General features: G+C 45.5%; 1 protein-coding gene across 10 annotated transcripts in view; it reads left to right on the plus strand.

The window, feature by feature from the left end:
- LOC308314145 (pleckstrin homology domain-containing family A member 7-like) overlaps positions 1 to 17699 on the plus strand; it is a 140432-nt gene that overhangs the window by 107157 nt on the left and 15576 nt on the right. For 7 of the 10 annotated variants that reach the window (XM_080761575.1, XM_080761578.1, XM_080761580.1 and 4 more), the window contains 9 exons: positions 1294 to 1900; positions 5963 to 6049; positions 9703 to 9756; positions 13617 to 13679; positions 14265 to 14345; positions 15123 to 15272; positions 15862 to 15963; positions 16736 to 16847; positions 17281 to 17393. In XM_080761575.1, coding sequence (XP_080617701.1) covers positions 1294 to 1900; positions 5963 to 6049; positions 9703 to 9756; positions 13617 to 13679; positions 14265 to 14345; positions 15123 to 15272; positions 15862 to 15963; positions 16736 to 16847; positions 17281 to 17393 — 1369 coding nt within the window. The remainder of the gene's footprint in view (positions 1 to 1293; positions 1901 to 5962; positions 6050 to 9702; positions 9757 to 13616; positions 13680 to 14264; positions 14346 to 15122; positions 15273 to 15861; positions 15964 to 16735; positions 16848 to 17280; positions 17394 to 17699) is intronic. The other 3 variants (XM_080761579.1, XM_080761577.1, XM_080761582.1) reach the window with 3 other exon arrangements.

Genomic DNA, 17699 nt, shown 5'->3' on the forward strand with positions numbered 1-17699 from the left:
AAATGTCTATGGAAAAATGAATGGGAAATTATCTTCCGGTGCCCTGTCAAGATGATGATGAGTCTATACTGTCCTTTGAGAAACGTTATTGCTTTGACCTTTAGGCCTGCTGTCTAACTTCCTGGAAGGATCAAAAGGCAACAGCACTATAGTGTCCTGGTGGGATAATAATGTAAAGTTTAGTGAGATGTATCTCTTGACCAAATAAGAGAGACTTGCAATTTGCAAGATGAGAGTAAGCGGCGTGAACCTTGGTCAAGGTAAATGGTCAAGTTAAGTAAACGAAAGTGAAAGCAATTAAGTGCTACAAAGTCATTAGTTAGAACAGTGGTTCTCAAAGTGGGGTCTGGAGACCCATAAGGGTCCTTGAGGTTGTTCCAGGGGGTCCCCAGCTAAATGATAGTTAGGAACCAAATGGACCCTTATGGGTCTCTAACTTTGAGAGTGTACAAATTGGGGTGCCAGAGAATGACATTAAATGGGGGTCCGTATTCTAACACATCCTTGAAATTGAAATGGTTGAGAATCACTGCTAGAGCGGTAACATTCTTCTCTTATGGGGGCCAATAAGTGTTCATTTTGGGGTCCTTGACATGAAAAAGGTTGGGAACCACTGAGTTAGAAGGTACAGATATCAGACCTAGCACCTAAATATAATAATCTTTGCCTTTGTGGACAAGCAAACAGCATATGTCTAATATAATGACATAATGCACATTGCATGTAAACAAATAAACATAGCAAACACCTCCCTCTAGTGGTTGGGAAAGGTAGATGACAGTGGGAAAAGTACACTTATACTATAGTATCATAATTCATAACAATACATTGTATTTACTTAAAATGTTGATATTCATTTTGTATTCATCCTTAGGACCCCAAATCACACTTTGGAAAGCATGAGTGTCTATTTCAAACAAAGTTTTTTTTGACTGGGGGGGTCATATTTTGACGGGAGGAATTGCCTCTCATAATTAGGATGTATTAGGATGTTGATATTCATTCATCAGCCAACACTCCCCACTGACAGGTAGTACCCCCCCCCCCCCCAGAGAGGACGTATAGGGCCTTAGTCCTACTCCTCCTCCCAGCCAACACTCCCCACTGACAGGTAGTACCCCCCCCCCCCCCCCCCAGGAGGAATTGCCTGTCATAATTAGACCCCCCTGTATTATGATGTATTAGGATGTTGATATTCATTCATCAGCCAACACTCCCCACTGACAAGTAGTACCTCCTCTATGCTGTACTTAAACCTCTGTTAACCACTGTTTAAATGTCTTCCAACGAAAGCCCTCCATCCAGAGAGAGCACTCTCCCTCGGCGGACCCCTCCCACCCAGCCCAAGTTCTCCACCAAAGAGGCCTACTACCAGACTCTGCCAAAGACCTCCCACCGCCCCGGCCCCCCGACCCCCGCCGCCGCTCGCCACGGCGAGTACAAGTACGCCCAGGACCGCCTCAGTCACTTCCGTCTGACCCCTGAGCAGCAGACGGGGCCCGGGGGGGGCTCGGGGACCACCGGCGGTGCTGCCGTGTGGCAGCTGTACGAGTGGCAGCAGAGGCACCAGTACCGCCATGGCAGCCCTACGGCTCCGCTGTACACCCCTGCGCCCGACTACCCGTTTGGAACCCGCCCACCCTCCACCGTGCCGCCCTCCTCCACTGTGGGCTCCAGGACTACCGAGGGAGGGCTGCGCCCGTCTCGCTGCGTGTCGGTGCCACCCACCGCCGCGGACATCCCGCCTCCAGGGCCCCCTGGTGGTCGGGGCGTGTCGCCCATGCGCAGGCCGCACACGCCTGCCGACCGGAAGACGGTCATGCCCATGGGAGGAGAGAGGTCGGTGGTGGACGCCCCGTTTGCTGCGTCCCCCCGCAGGTCAAAGTCTCAGCTGCTCAAGGTAAGATCAACTACAATCTACTATCACTTTAGACGTTATACTTCAATTTCACAATTTAATGAGTAAAAAAATAACATCTTGGTTGCAGTAAGGAATTGAATACACCTTTACACGAAGCGAGAAAACACAATCTTCTGTAACATATTTTTACATTATATTGGCCTCATGATGTTTATTGAACTAAAGATGTGTACACAGCACTGCACATTATGCTTACATGTTAGCGCGTTCTCTTATGAAGTGACCGTTGAGCCGATTCTACTCTATGGCTCTGAGACATGGACACTTTCAAAGAAATTAGAGAAACGGTTGGATGGCACTTACACCCGCCTTCTAATGAGAATTATGAGAGCACACAATCTCTCTTGGAAGAGCCACCCATCGACTTCCCCGTGTTTCTTCACTAGTGCGATCCAGAAGAACACAGTTTGCTGGCCACTGCTACAGAGCTGACAATGAGGTTATATCTTCCCTTCTCTGGAATCCTGCCTCAAAGCAGACCAGAGGTAGAAAACTGTCGTTCCCTCATGTCATCGCTAGGGCCACATGCATCAGTAAGCAGGAACTGGGGATGAAGGAGCGGAAAGTCTGGCGTGGCATTGTGAAATCCATCATTTCGACCGCGGTCTAAAAATGGTGATGATGATGTGTCTTACGATGAAACATCAGAATGAGCTCAAATTCCTGAATTGCCGACATTCTTACATTTTCAAACAATCCAAAATGTGCAATGATAAATTACAATTTCCAATTTAGGCATTTACCAGACGCACTTAATCCAGAGCGATTTACATTAAGCAAGAACAAAAATCATGGCAATATATCACATACATAAAAGGTAGTTATCATGAAACATGCGTACGGCCTAAACTAAGAACGTAACAGTGAAATATAGATGAAACTATGCATACAGTATTAGAGTGCTATGTCTACATAAATTGCTATTGTAGTGCTGTCTACATAAAATGCTATAAGTCTGCATAAAATGCTATCTAAGTCTACAGTACATAAAGTGCTATCTACATTACATAAATTGAGCCTTTGCATATGCCTGTAAGGTCGTCGGGGGGAGGGGCAAGTGCTACGGGCCATGATGGAGTCTGAAGAGGTGGGTTTTCAGACTACGGCGGAAGATTGGGAGTGAGGCTACAATTCTGATTGTGATGGGTGCATTCTATAGTTTTGGAGCCAGAAGGGAGAAGAGTTTGTGACGTGTGGAGCGTTTTTAGTGAAGGTATACTTCCAGCTCCCCTGCGTTGGCTGATCTGAGTGCGCGGGAGGGTTTGTAGGGTTCGATCATACTTGCAAGATATGGGGGGACCATACCTTTTGGTTGCTTTGAATGCCAGCATCAGAGTTTTGTATTCTGTGCGGGCAGCGACCAGGAGCCAATGAAGGGAGCGGAGAAGGGGGGAGACATGTGAGAATTTTGGCTGGTTGAAGACAATTTACAATTACAATTTAGGCATTTAGCAGACGCTCTTAATCCAGAGCGACTTACATTAAGCAAGAACAAAAAAGCATGGGAATAGATCACATAAAACATTTATCATGAAACATGCGTAAGCTAAGAAAGTAACAGTGGAATATCTATATAATGAAACTATACATGTAAACTATACATCTATACTACTATGCTATACATCTGTACTATGACTACATAAAATGCAATTATAGTGCTGTCTACATAACATGCTATAAGTCTGTATCAAATGCTATCTAAGTCTACAGAAATGCTATCTAAGGGGGTGGGGTAAGTGCTATGGGCCATGATGGAGTCTGAAAAGGTGGGTTTTCAGACTACGGCGGAAGATTGGGAGTGATGCTGCAGTTCTGACTGCAATGGGAAGTGCATTCCACAGTTTTGGAGCCAGAAGGGAGAAGAGTTTGGGACGTGTGGAGCGTTGTCCCGGCCAAGCGAAGACCAAGCGAGCTACGGCATTTTGGATCAGTTGGAGAGGCTTCAGTGCACATGCTGGTAGGCCAGTGAGGAGGGAGTTACAATAGTCAAGTTTTGCCAAGACTGTTGTCTGGATTAGGAGCTGGGCTGACTCCGAGTCCTGGGTGAGGAACGGTCTAATTTGTCGTATGTTATATAGTGTAAACCTACAGGATCGAGTGACAGCTGTTATGTGTGTTTTGAACGAGAGCTGACTGTCTAGGATAACACCAACGTTCCTGGCTGTTGGGACAGACCAGGGCGTTGTCTACGGAAATAGTTAGCTCCCACATAGGGCATGACTTAGCTGGGAAGCTCAGTCTTGTCTGGGTTCAGCTTGAGGTGGTTAAAGACATCCACTGTGAGGTGTCAGCCAGGCATGCATAAAGACAATCGTATGATGGATAAATACAGACGGAAAGGGAAATCCTTACATGAGGGCATGAAGGAAAAGGACTACTGTTTTTTCTTTTTTTGCTGTATCCAATAAGCATTAAGCGGAGGTGATTGTGACCTATACGCTGAGCATGAAGCATGAAAGATGAAGTAGCTTTCTGCTTAAAAACACCTCCTAGATCTCGAGCTATTAGGATTGAGGGCATACAGTGTGTGTAGTGATAGATTGAGGGTGAATGAGCCTCTGAACTACCGTGATGCTTGATTTAGTATTCTGGTGTGCTAAGGCAGTGGTTCTCAACTTGAGCATCGGGACATGATTTTTGATTTTTTACTTTCTTCTCGGGGGGGGGGGGGTCCCCAGATGACAGCAAAGTTACAATTTAAAGACTTTTAAGACCTTTTTAATATCTAATACAAATCACAAATTGCGTCCTCACTTTGCGTCCTCACTTTTCCGTCTCCACTTTTATCTTCAATGTTTACACAAACTGAAAATAGCCGATCTAGCGTTGCGAGGTCTAGTGAGCTTGGGGGTCATGCCTTGAAAAGGCTGAGAACCACTGTGCTAAGGGGTGAGGTACGTTAGACTGGCTAATAAGCCAGACTAATATCACACTGGCGTCAATTTTATTTGCCAGCGGCTGATTCGGTCTGGCTCATTAGCCAGGCTAGAGGTACGTCTGAAGAAGTGAGTTTTCAGAGTGTGGTGGAAAATGGCTTCATGACATCCTCCGGTGACTCCAGTGACATTCAGGACTAGGCCAGATCACAGCCCATATGGAGATATTTCACCAGTTGAAATAATATGGCTTATTCTGGGGCAGATCTGACTCATTATGATATGACTTAAGTTGATCTGGCCTCGATCTGATTCTCTCTGATTCATCCGGGGACGGGTCTTAGTGGGCAGGATTTATGTTGGTTGAAATCAGGTGATATTCTGGGCCAGCTGTGACTAGTCTTGGTTTGATTTGATCTGGCCCCAGTCGAGACGTCACTTTCGTCCTGGTCCTGACCATGCTTGATGGGAGGTATTCCACAGCTTGGGAACCAGGATGGAGATCAGTCTGGAATCTGGATGCTTGTAGTGATGGCCAGAGTGTTGTGATTGATTGATTGATTGATTGAACATTTTATTCACAGTTAGTACAGTTCAAACGAAGGTCAATGCAAAACTACTATGAGAAAAAGCACTAAGACTTGTTTACATCAGGATCCTCCATCTCCAATTCATCAGAATTGTGTCTCCTGATGTGTTAGCTGATCAAGTGTGTGGGAAGGTATGGAGGGGTGGATCATGTCCTGAATGTAAGGCGTGGCCCTTGATTTCCTTGTAAACATCACGTTTTTGTCGTGCCGTTCGAAGCACAGTGACAGGTGTTCCTTTTTCATTGTGGATTCATAAATCAGTGCTAGTGGGGTTTTTAGTGTGCTTGTTTGTTTTGTATCCATGTGTGCACAATATGTCTTAAAACAGCTTGGAAGGTGTTGTCAAGCGCAGCCCAGAACATTATGCTGCTAAATGACTCTGGAAATTAGACAATTCCCTTCCCAGACAATAATTATGTTCAGTGCCACATGTTACCATATGTTACCACAATACCCCTCTATTCATGTGTTTACATTGATGGTTGAGAACCATGGGTATTGTTTGAGTTTGAGTTTTAATTGGGAAAGAAAGAAAGACATTTAATTTGAATTAAGCTATAATAATGCGTTGTCAGCAGGCTGCCACCATCGAGAGGCGGTCAATGCCTCCAACAGGCTACATCACACACACAGTCAGCGCCCCCAGCCTTCATGGCAAAACGGTAAGCCTTAAATCATTACAACTCTAAGGGATTACAACATTCTAATGGGGACTATACTCTACGTGTATTATTCAAAAGCTATTTATTTATTTATTTGTATTTAAAGTAGCCAATAATTTTCCCACCCCTTTTTTTCCCTCCAAATTTAGCCAATTAACCCTCACCCACACCTTTCTGTGTTCCTCCCTATCAACAACCCCCTGGCAGGCACCAGCACAGCTCCTTAAGAATGGCTGGTGCAGCAGCAGTATAGATCCTTCTACTCCTTCCCCACCCAGCTTTCCTCCCTGTAACATGTGCCAATAGCCAGGCTCTATCACACAGAATAACGCCGGGGCTCCACCGGGCGCTTTGCGTCAAAAAACGAACTGGAGCAATTTTAATGCAGTCACGCAACGCAACGCGGGCAGTGGAGCCATCCTTCATTGATTAAAAAGGGAACATTCCCTGACGGTGATGGAGACGCGACGCTGACGCGCCCGGTGGAGCCCCGGTGTAACTCTTCCTACTTCTGGGACCCTTCCCTACGTCCTTCACAGGTGTTACCGATGATACTAATTAAGGCTCTGTTCCTTTTAGTGTACAATATACAGTGGTTCTCAAACTTTTCTCAAAGGACCCCCAGATTTCTGAAAGCGATTCAAATGATGTGTTGGCAGTCCTCCTGGACAGAAAAGTAATTTCTCATTTTGTGAGTGGATGTGAAATGTGATCGCCATCTACTTCTAAGGCTTCTGCTACAGCTTTCCTACTCTTTATCTTTGATGGGTGTGAAATGTGAATACACGTCTCAGCTCGGGTTGGCGAATCAGGGAAGCAGCAGGTACTACCCACACCCCTCACACACGCAGAGAGATTTGGCGCACAGACGAAAATCTGTCAGAAACCGATTAGAGACATTGTTGTGGTCCAGATTAGCCACCCGTGCAGTACACTGTTTTTCAAGAGACTTGGCTACCCAGACTGTCATTAAAGGTAAAGTGATTTTCTTTAGTTAAAATAAGTGTACAAAAATCTCCATATTGTGATAGTACCCATTGCTATATATAGTGTTTATTGCAGTAGCAGGAGTCTCCATGTCTCTCCAGCTTTTTATTAAACAAAAAAAATGCATTTTCAGAAACAAAACTGAAACTGGGATACCAATTTTATCCAATCAGGATAGAGAACTCACTCAGGATGCAGATTAAACAAGTGGCATTGTAAATGATGACACGATGAAATGAGCAGACACAATTGTAACTGGAACACTATAGAAATTAAGCTCATAAATAGCTACTCGTGATTGCCTGAAATTTTGTCACATACCTGAAAATGTTACTGAACACTCTATAGCAATGATTACGATCAGAATATAGTGATTGAACCTTTGTTTTAACCAAAAAATATGACTTACCATATCTTTAAAGGATAATTAACAAGTTGAGCAGAGAAGTAGAGGGTATGTTGTTGTTGTTTTTTTACGTCCTACGATGCCTCCCAGCCTGAGGAGCTCACGCTGCTCCTTATCCAGTTACGGCGCCACCAGGCCAAGATGGCCTCCGTACGTCACCACACCCTCGCCCATCTCCAGCAATTCAACAGCCCAAAAGACCCCTACAACTACCACCACCACCTCCTTAACAATAATACCTCCACCTCCTCCACCACCAATCCCTTCCTCAACCCCGGCTTCTCAACGATGTCCCACGTCGCTCTCTCGGGTCTCTCTGCCCCATTGAGGCCCAGTGACTCCCAGGTGGGGGGATCCGCATGGAAAGCCCGTCTTAATTTGTCCTTCACCGTCAGCTGGTAGAGGTTGCCTTTAAGTGGTCATAAAGTGAATTGGTCACAATTATTATCAGTCAATAATGATAGATATTCCTTGAGGAGAAGAATGACAAACAATAAAAGTTGGCTGTGGATCTTCAGTAGGTCCCTGTGCCTTTTATTGTGTATGTACAGTATGTATGAATGCTGTACATAAAGTACAGACATTGATTGAAATATTGCGAATATTCTCTTTCTCTTAGTGCCTGTAAAACTGGCTGAAACAGCACAACTGGTTTTGGTAGAATAAGTCACAGAGATTTTATTAGCAACCTCTACCAAAAGCCCATGCAGTGGTTTAGTGATGTGACCTTATCGGTCATGGATCAGCAGCCTTCCAAAACCATCAGCTTTCTTGACAAGCTTGGTTGGCTTCCATATCGTCGTGGCTTTGGTGACACCATCCATTATATCGCTAGCATCCACATATCTACGTGCTGCTAAGCTCTGCTAGTCATAGCATGTGCAGTTAGCTTTCACATTGTGATGATGGTTAGTTTCACTATCCACACATGTTAAGTAGCCTCTTGGTCGTAGCCACTAGCACAGGTGTGGGAAACTTTGACGATGGCATGGGCCACTATAGTTCCACACTCACTCCAGAGGGCCACTATAGTTCCACACTCACTCCAGAGGGCCACTATATTTCCACACTCACTCCAGGGGGCCACTATAGTTCCACACTAACTCCAGAGAGCCACTATAGTTTCACACTCACTCCAGAGGGCCACTATATTTCCACACTCACTCCAGAGGGCCACTATAGTTCCACACTCAATCACTATATTTCCACACTCACCCCAGAGGGCCACTATAGTTCCACACTCACTCCAGATGGGCCACATTGCATATATATTACTGTTGTAGCAAAAATAGCCGATTACAAGCTCAAAATGCGTCGCACTGCGACACGTTTTGTGCTTGTAGCTATTTTTGCTATATTTGAATTGAAATACTGAATTATTTTTTTAATTGGAACCCTGAAAAGTAACCTTTTTATATAATTCCAAATGCATTTAGTTATAGTTATGTTAACTTTATGAACTAAATACAAATACATTGGACATTAAAAGACAATAACATTTTAATACTAGTCAATATATAGACTGAAGTAAATAAAGCGGGTCATGTTTGGAATTGTAACGGCCGCATTAAGTGATGGTGCCGCCAGTCGCCCATGTATGCACTAGCATGTATAGCTTAAGACTAAGTATCCACACATGTTAAGTAGCCTCTCTGTCGCAGCCACTAGCATGTATAGCCTAAGCCGTTCGCTAATTGGCATTAACTTCAAACCATTCCATGCTTTGGCTTATTGGTTAGCTGATGTTTCATCAACTGTGCTTTTGATGTGCAGTCAGTGTCTCACATTAGGGCCATGTTTCAAGTTTGTTTGTTTTAGTAATGCAAACCGGCTTCAAAGCAGAGCTGTTTTTTTGTGGGCTGATTTTCATCTGCAGCTTGTAGTTGTATGTGTTTATTGCTACAGAAAGATTAAAAAAAACATGTCTGTCTGTTTAAAATCATATATTTTATTGTGTCTGTGTTTGTGAACACACTTTGTGTGTGCGTGTACCTGCGTGTGCAGTCTGTGCACGTGCACATGTGTGTAGCCGGCCCCATGAGTGTTTGAAGGCAGCCGGTTTGTGCGTGTGGTGTATATGAATGAAGGAATGAATGAAGGAATGAATTAATGAATGAATGGCATCTGCAGTACAGTACCTGTTGTGTTTAGATGTATATGGTTAACGACTTGTCAGTATGACAAAAGGCAATTTGACCCTTGTTTCCTCAAAGCAATAATCCATATCCATTTGTTTGTTATTTATTTCCTCACCCTGCAGGCCGATGACACTTATGTGCAGCTGAAAAAGGACTTGGAATATCTGGACCTAAAGGTGGGACATGGAGACAGAGTCCTCCTGACTGTCTGTCCCTCTCTTCTCTCTCTTGCATTCTTGTGTTGACTAATGGTGCTGCTCACAGCCTTGATATAACCGACAACAAGGGCTGGGTCTCTGGCCATAGAATTTTGGTTTTAGCATTGATTCACACACAATTTTTAACCGAACACCCTAAGCAATATTATTTCTGAATAGTATCATATATTATTTAAAGGTAGAGTAAGTGATTTCACTCAAAAAACCTTAAGTTTCGTTTTTGGCTGTGGGACCTAAGCCTTCGTCCAATCAGGATAGAGAGTCAAAAACGAAACCTAAGGTTTTTTGACCCCCAGGGGTTAACTGGGGACAGGGAGGAACTCCTTATATGGTCAGCACACTCTATAGTAGAGAGGATTATCACAACAAAACAAAAAAATAAGTGATATTTGAATTAAGTGAAATCACTTACTCTACCTTTAATTTCTTATTCACAGTTATTTGATTCGTCATAGCTAAAAGACAAGTACCCAAAATGTGTGAATAATAATAATAATTTTATTAATATTATATGTACATTGTATTGTATACATTATTAGTATAATAATGTATAATGTATACAATTGTATCTTGAAATCACGTTTCAATTCGCCAAAGAAAAGTGGTTTTTTTTTAGACATGGTTTTACAGTTAAAAAAGTAGAAAAACTGTGTTATGCCAACGATACCCAGCCAGATTGTCCTCCAATGCTAACACCCTAACAGTATTAACTACTAGTTATTTCATTCCCCCCCTCAAAAAACCCCAAAACCAACTAAAGCAGCCGCCATTTTGTGATGACGGCTTTTGGGGTGTGTGTGTGTGTGTTTGTGTGTGTGGTTTCTGACTCCCAGATCAGAGCTCTAGAGCCGCTGATCCTTGCAGTTCACAGTTTGCTACTACACTGCACTGCCGGGCCCCTCAGGCCTCTAATGAACGTAAGCTCTGAGTGTGTACAGCATTCATGTGTCCATGTGCCTGTGCTGTTAGCGTGTAGCTAGGGCATATGCTCATAATCTGTGTGCCTTCCCAGGGTCCCTTTGTGTGTGAGAAAAAAAAACATCCCATGAAATCCCATGCATGTTTATACAGTATGCAGGTACTGTATACGCATGTACAGTACAGTCTATTACGTGTGTGAGTTTGTCTATTTAGCCTATGCACCTGGGATACATAGAGAAATTACATCTGATTGCTTCAAAGCACCGTCTGTGGCTTAATGTAGCCTCTCCTCATGACATGATGAAGAAGGCATTGACGTTGAGTAGAGGCATGGGACGACTCGGCAGTGCATGTGCTGTGGCTGTGGTCCCGTGGCTGTGGCCCCCGTGGTTGTGGCTGTGCCCCATGGCTGTGGCCCCGTGGCTGTGCCCCATGGCTGTGGCTCCGTGGCTGTGGCCCCATCGTTGTGCTGTGGCTGTGGCCCCTTTGTTGTGTCTGTGGCCCGTGGCTGTGCTGTGGCCTCGTGGCTGTGGCTCCGTGGCTGTGCTGTGGCTGTGGCCCCGTCGTTGTGCTGTGGCCCCGTCGTTGTGCTGTGGCCCCGTGGCTGTGGCTCCGTGGCTGTGGCTCCGTGGCTGTGGCCCCGTGGCTGTGGCCCCGTGGCTGTGGCCCCTTTGTTGTGGCTGTGGCCCCGTGGCTGTGCTGTGGCCCTGTGGTTGTGCTGTGGCCCTATGTCTGTGTCCCCGTGGCTGTGGCCCCGTGGTTGTGGCTGTGGCCTCTTTGTTGTGGCTTTGGTCCCGTGGTTGTGCTGTGGCTGTGGCCCCGTGGCTGTGGCCCCTTGGTTGTGCTGTGGCTGTGGCCCCTTGGTTGTGCTGTGGCTGTGGCCCCGTGGCTGTGGCCCCTTGGTTGTGCTGTGGCTGTGTCCCCGTGGTTGTGGCTGTGGCCCCGTGGCTGTGGCCCCTTGGTTGTGCTGTGGCTGTGGCCCCTTGGTTGTGCTGTGGCTGTGGCCCCTTGGTTGTGCTGTGGCTGTGGCCCCGTGGCTGTGGCCCCTTGGTTGTGCTGTGGCTGTGTCCCCGTGGTTGTGGCTGTGGCCCCGTGGCTGTGGCCCCTTGGTTGTGCTGTGGCCCCGTGGCTGTGGCCCCTTGGTTGTGCTGTGGCTGTGGCCCCGTGGCTGTGGCCCCTTGGTTGTGCTGTGGCTGTGTCCCCGTGGCTGTGGCCCCTTGGTTGTGCTGTGGCTGTGTCCCCGTGGTTGTGGCTGTGGCCCCGTGGCTGTGGCCCCTTGGTTGTGCTGTGGCTGTGTCCCCGTGGTTGTGGCTGTGGCCCCGTGGCTGTGGCCCCATGGTTGTGGCTGTGGCCCCGTGTCTGTGGCCCCATGGTTGTGGCTGTGGCCCCGTGGCTGTGGCCCCTTGGTTGTGCTGTGGCTGTGTCCCCTTGGTTGTGCTGTGGCTGTGGCCCCTTGGTTGTGCTGTGGCTGTGGCCCCTTGGTTGTGCTGTGGCTGTGGCCCCGTGGCTGTGGCCCCTTGGTTGTGCTGTGGCTGTGGCCCCTTGGTTGTGCTGTGGCTGTGGCCCCTTGGTTGTGCTGTGGCTGTGGCTTTGGCCCCGTGGCTGTGGCCCCGTGGTTGTGGCTGTGGCCCCTTGGTTGTGCTGTCTCATATTGTCATATAATGAAAAAGAATAGCATAATGAAAAGTAGTAGCATGTTAGAACCCTTTCAATTCCCCACTAAAACACCTCATGTGTAATATTGTATGTTTTGGTTGTGGGTTCCCACATTCTGCATGGTATGGTGTTATAGTTCTGAGCTTCTTTGTATCCATAGCCATTCTTATTTTCATGGCAAGAGCTGTTTCTGTGTGCCAATAGTTCACCCATGCTATGTTTTATGTATAGTATGCAAGGGAATGTATGAATGAGCATTAGGCAGTGGTGGAAAGTAACTAAGTACATTTACTTAAGTACTGTACTTAAGTACAATTTTTAGGTATTTTACTTCACTTGAGTATTTCCAATTTCCAATACTTTTACTTCTGCTCCACTACATCTCAGAGCCAAACTCTTTACTTTTTCTCCACTACAATTATTTGAAAACTTTAGTTTCTAGTTACTTTGGAGATTGTAGCCGATCTACAAGCTCACAATGTGTCGCGATGCGATGCATTGTGAGTGTATAGATCAGCTAAATTCAAAAGATTTTGCACACATTTTGACACACTTTTCAAATGGGACATTCTGCAATATGAGTACTTTTACTTTTAGTATTTTAAGTACATGTTGATGCCAATACTTTTGTACTTTTACTTGAGTACATTTTGAATACCTAACATAGTGCATCCACATTGCAGTATTTATACTTTTACCTAAGTAAAACATTTTGTTACTTTTTCCACCACTGCCATTAGGGGTGTAAATATCTGACCTCACAATGATTCTTTTTGCGTATGATTCTTTAGGGTGTTATTCAATGCATCATAAAATCTACAATGATTTGATGGCACTCAATTTGCAGAACTACCGGTATTTTGAATTCACAGTTCACACATGTAACTCAACCGACTTACTCTGTATTGGTGGACAACAGGGAATATGAATGATACAAAAAGCTTCAATTTATCTCACACAATTATCTTCAAAAAGTGCCATATTTCGTCACATTTAATATGGGCCAAAACATAATTTATTTATAGCATTCCAAATGCATGCAGTTGAAATCCTACACTATAAGATTGATGCGTCATGACTCATGATGCATTTTTACACCCTAATGACCAATACATCTTTGCTTCGTATTAGATTCTGTAGTCACTGGTCCTTTTACCTCATATCCAGCATCTAGATTCTGTAGTCACTGGTCCTTTGACCTCATATCCAGCATCTTCAAATGTTTGTTTTCTAATCTCTAGGTGTTTGGAAGCCAGACGGTGAAAGATCAGAAACCAGTCAAAGTGGCAGAAAGTGACGTGGACGTAAGTAGGAACATCGTGAAACCATCCTAGAAACTTTTTCTGCATTGAACGCACCTCTACAAAATTAACTTATTCTGCATCTTTTTGATCTTCTGCCCCCAAAGCCCAAAACACACTGCTGCCTAACTGTTATTGGCTATGAGCAACCCTAACACCGGCGGGTAGGCGTGTGCTGGCGTTTGTGATGCTGAGCTGCCCTGCAGCACTTAGGTATAACACTGTCCTATTTCCAGCCTCGCCGAAGAATGTCTCTTTTGTACATCCGGGCAGGAGATACGGACATGTAGAGCAATGGATGAGGAGAGACTAGTTGTTGAGGTCGAGAAATAACCCAGACCCAAAATCCTGTCATTAAAAAAGACAAGACGGCAAGGCAAAACAGATATTGCCTGGTGTGCCATACTGTAATTCTGGATATAGGCTCCTCAGGTGAGAAATCAAGTTTACCACACGGTTGTCCAGAACCACCACAAAAGGCCTCTGCCTCCAACTCCATCGTTACCGACTTGGTGCTCTACAGGCGGGCACCGGTCTAGTTATCTTTTAATGCCAGTATGTAAATGGTGCCTCTGTCTCCCCCTGCAGGTGAAGTTGAGTCAGTTGTGTGAGCAGGACAAGACTCTGCAGGAACTGGAAGCAAACATCAGCTCCTTAAAGGAAGACAAGGTTCGCAATGTTAAAGACCCGAGACCAGAGTCTAGAAAATGTCTTCTAAATCAGGTTTTCTGAAAAACCTGTTTCCACATATATATATATATATATATATGTGGTTCTCAAACTATTTCATGTCAAGGAGCTCCAAGATTATATGTAATTGGCCGGCGACCCCCCAGTTAACTCATTTTCAACATTTTACTATATCATTAATATACCTTACAGCTGTCCAAATAATTTAAAAAAGGTCCCCCCATTCTGTGTTTCCTAGAACTGGAGGTCTGAACAAAATCATTAACATGGTGAATCACATCTCGATGACGCCATTTTTGTACTAATCTTCTAATTTGGTGAGATGAGATAAAGTATGCTCTTATGAAGGCACTAAAACGCTGGTTGCTTCGCTCCGGTTAGCATATTATTATTAACTTATAGGCTTTGTTTGGACCACTATATTTTGTAAGTTATTTGTACAATAGAACTGGGTAATGCTGTGCACATAATTATTATGGTATATGAATACTCTTACTAGTCTTTAGAGATCTCTGCTTAGTTTAATTAACTTTTTCCACCATTTTTTAGAAAGAGGTTTTTCAGAAAACTGTCAGTATTTAGAAGCCTTTTTTTAGAATTGGCCTCAGGTCTAAATTGGTTCATATTCTTTCTCTCTCTCTCTCTCTCTCTCTCTCTCTCTCTCTCTCTCTCTCTCTCTCTCTCTCTCTCTTTTTTTTCCTTTTCCTCATGAATGTCTCATCATCCCTCCTCCACCTGCATGGCTCGCTGTGTCAGGATAAGCTAGAGAGCGTGCTGGACGTGTCCCACCAGCAGATGGAGCAGTACCAGGACCAGCCAGCCCACAGCCAGAAGATAGCCTACCAGCAGAGGCTGCTGCAGGAAGACCTGGTCGCCATCACAGCTCAGATCTCACGAGTCTCCACGGTACGGGATACCGCTGCTATGTCATGTGATCTCATGCGTCTCCACCATAGTTATATAAAGGATAGAGTGTTAGGCCCTTATTTATCAACGCGATAAAGTGATAAATAAGGGCCATAGACCCCAGCGGCGTGGGGTTTCTTCATGCTAAATTCAGGGGCCCACCTGCAGTACCAGCTCTGACCACTACTCAGCTACAACGTTGGCCAGCCTTTCTGGGGGCTTGGTCTCCACGGTACGGGACCGCTGCTATGTCATGTGATCTCACGCGTCTCCACGGTACGGGACCCGATGTTCCACCTAACGTGCGTCCATGCTCGCACGGGCGCGCACGGGCGCATGGAGTGAAAACTGAGCTACATTTCCTATTTGTGAGATTTGTGAGCTGCTGTGACAGGAGAAGGATATGAAATGGAACACAACCACCCTAAAGACCATCGTGTGAATTTCTGCATCAAGTGATCTTGGTACATAGAAATTGATTTATTGGAGTTTTTGACTTTCAATTGTACATACATTTAGTTTTGATTGTATTGTTCCACTTTCTTTTGTGTGTCAGAACATTTGATGAAACTTGTGTCATCCTTTTTAGGAGATGTCACGGGCCTGGGAAGACTACAGTGTTCTGGAGAGCTCCGTGGAGCAGCTCAGGACGGCTCTGCAGGCCCACATGAATGACCGTACCATTCCACAGGTAAGACCCACTGAATGACCGTACCACTGAATGACCGTACCATTCCACAGGTAAGACCCACTGAATGACCGTACCACTGAATGACCGTACCATTCCACAGGTAAGACCCACTGAATGACCGTACCACTGAATGACCGTACCATTCCACAGGTAAGACCCACTGAATGACCGTACCACTCCACAGGTAAGACCCACTGAATGACCGTACCACTCCACAGGTAAGACCCACTGAATGACCGTACCACTCCACAGGTAAGACCCACTGAATGACCGTACCACTCCACAGGTAAGACCCACTGAATGACCGTACCACTCCACAGGTAAGACCCACTGAATGACCATACCACTCCACAGGTAAGACCCACTGAATGACCATACCACTCCACAGGTAAGACCCACTGAATGACCATACCACTCCACAGGTAAGACCCACTGAATGACCGTACCACTCCACAGGTAAGACCCACTGAATGACCGTACCACTCCACAGGTAAGACCCACTGAATGACCGTACCACTCCACAGGTAAGACCCACTGAATGACCGTACCACTCCACAGGTAAGACCCACTGAATGACCGTACCACTCCACAGGTAAGACCCACTGAATGACTGTACCACTCCACAGGTAAGACCCATAGTGAATGGCCATACCACTCCACAGGTAAGACCCATAGTGAATGACCTTACCACTCAAAATATGATGTTGCACATGCCTGCATACATTTCATTTCATTGTGATCATTTCATTGGCTGCTTTGTGTCCCACCTCAGCAGGAGAAAGCCCAAATTAAGCGTGAGTTGTGGAGGATTGAGGACGTGATGGGCGGCTTGAGCGCCAGCAAAGCAAACTACAAAATAACAATCAGCTCCGTCCACAACCCAGGTAGGAAGAACAGCAATACTCCCATCTGCTGTCCTCACCTAGAACTACAACTTCGCCCAAAACTGAAGGGCTGTCCACACCTAGAACTACAACTACACCTAGAACTACAGCTACACCCAGAACTGAAGGGCTGTCCACACCTAGAACTACAACTACACCTAGAACTACAACTACACCTAGAACTACTACTACTACTCTAGATACATATAATTTTATCCAGCACATGATCTGTTGTTGCACGTTGCATGTCATTGTCATACGGTACCGGGGCGGTAGAGTGGCCGGATGGCCACCGCAAGGTTCCCAGTTCGAACCCGAATGAATGTCTGTGTGAAGGGGTGAATGTAATGCACAATCTATGTAAAGTGCCTTGGATAAAGGCGCTATATAAATGCACCATTTACCATTTTCCATACCCTCTCTCTAACCTAAGAGAGGAAACTAGTGCCTTCACTGTCGGAGCCCGCAGTGCCTTCTCAGAGCGCCATGCTCCAGCCGCCTCTCCGCAGCTCCCAGACGCTGCCTCACAGCACTGTGCCAAAGTGGGTGAGTGTCCAGGGCTATTTCCAGCTACACTACAAAAATCAGTCCGCACTTTAAACTGCAGAATGCTAATGTAACATTGACATTGTAAAAATGTTTGAGTCTCTTGACTGCAAGTTGTATTTTAATACCATACTGAAAAACAGATGGCTTCCTGGAAGGTAGGAAAATGTGTATGTGTAAAACTGTGATATGCTTTGGGAATTTGTCGGCAGTAATAATAAAGTATACATGATAGCTTGTCGTCATTAGGCTAAACATGCAATAATGATGGTATGGCCCTAAATAATCACCCCATAGTGATGCTGC

This window comes from Protomyctophum bolini (genome assembly GCF_963924005.1).
Source record: "Protomyctophum bolini genome assembly, chromosome: 4".
Taxonomy (NCBI): Eukaryota; Metazoa; Chordata; class Actinopteri; order Myctophiformes; family Myctophidae; genus Protomyctophum; species Protomyctophum bolini.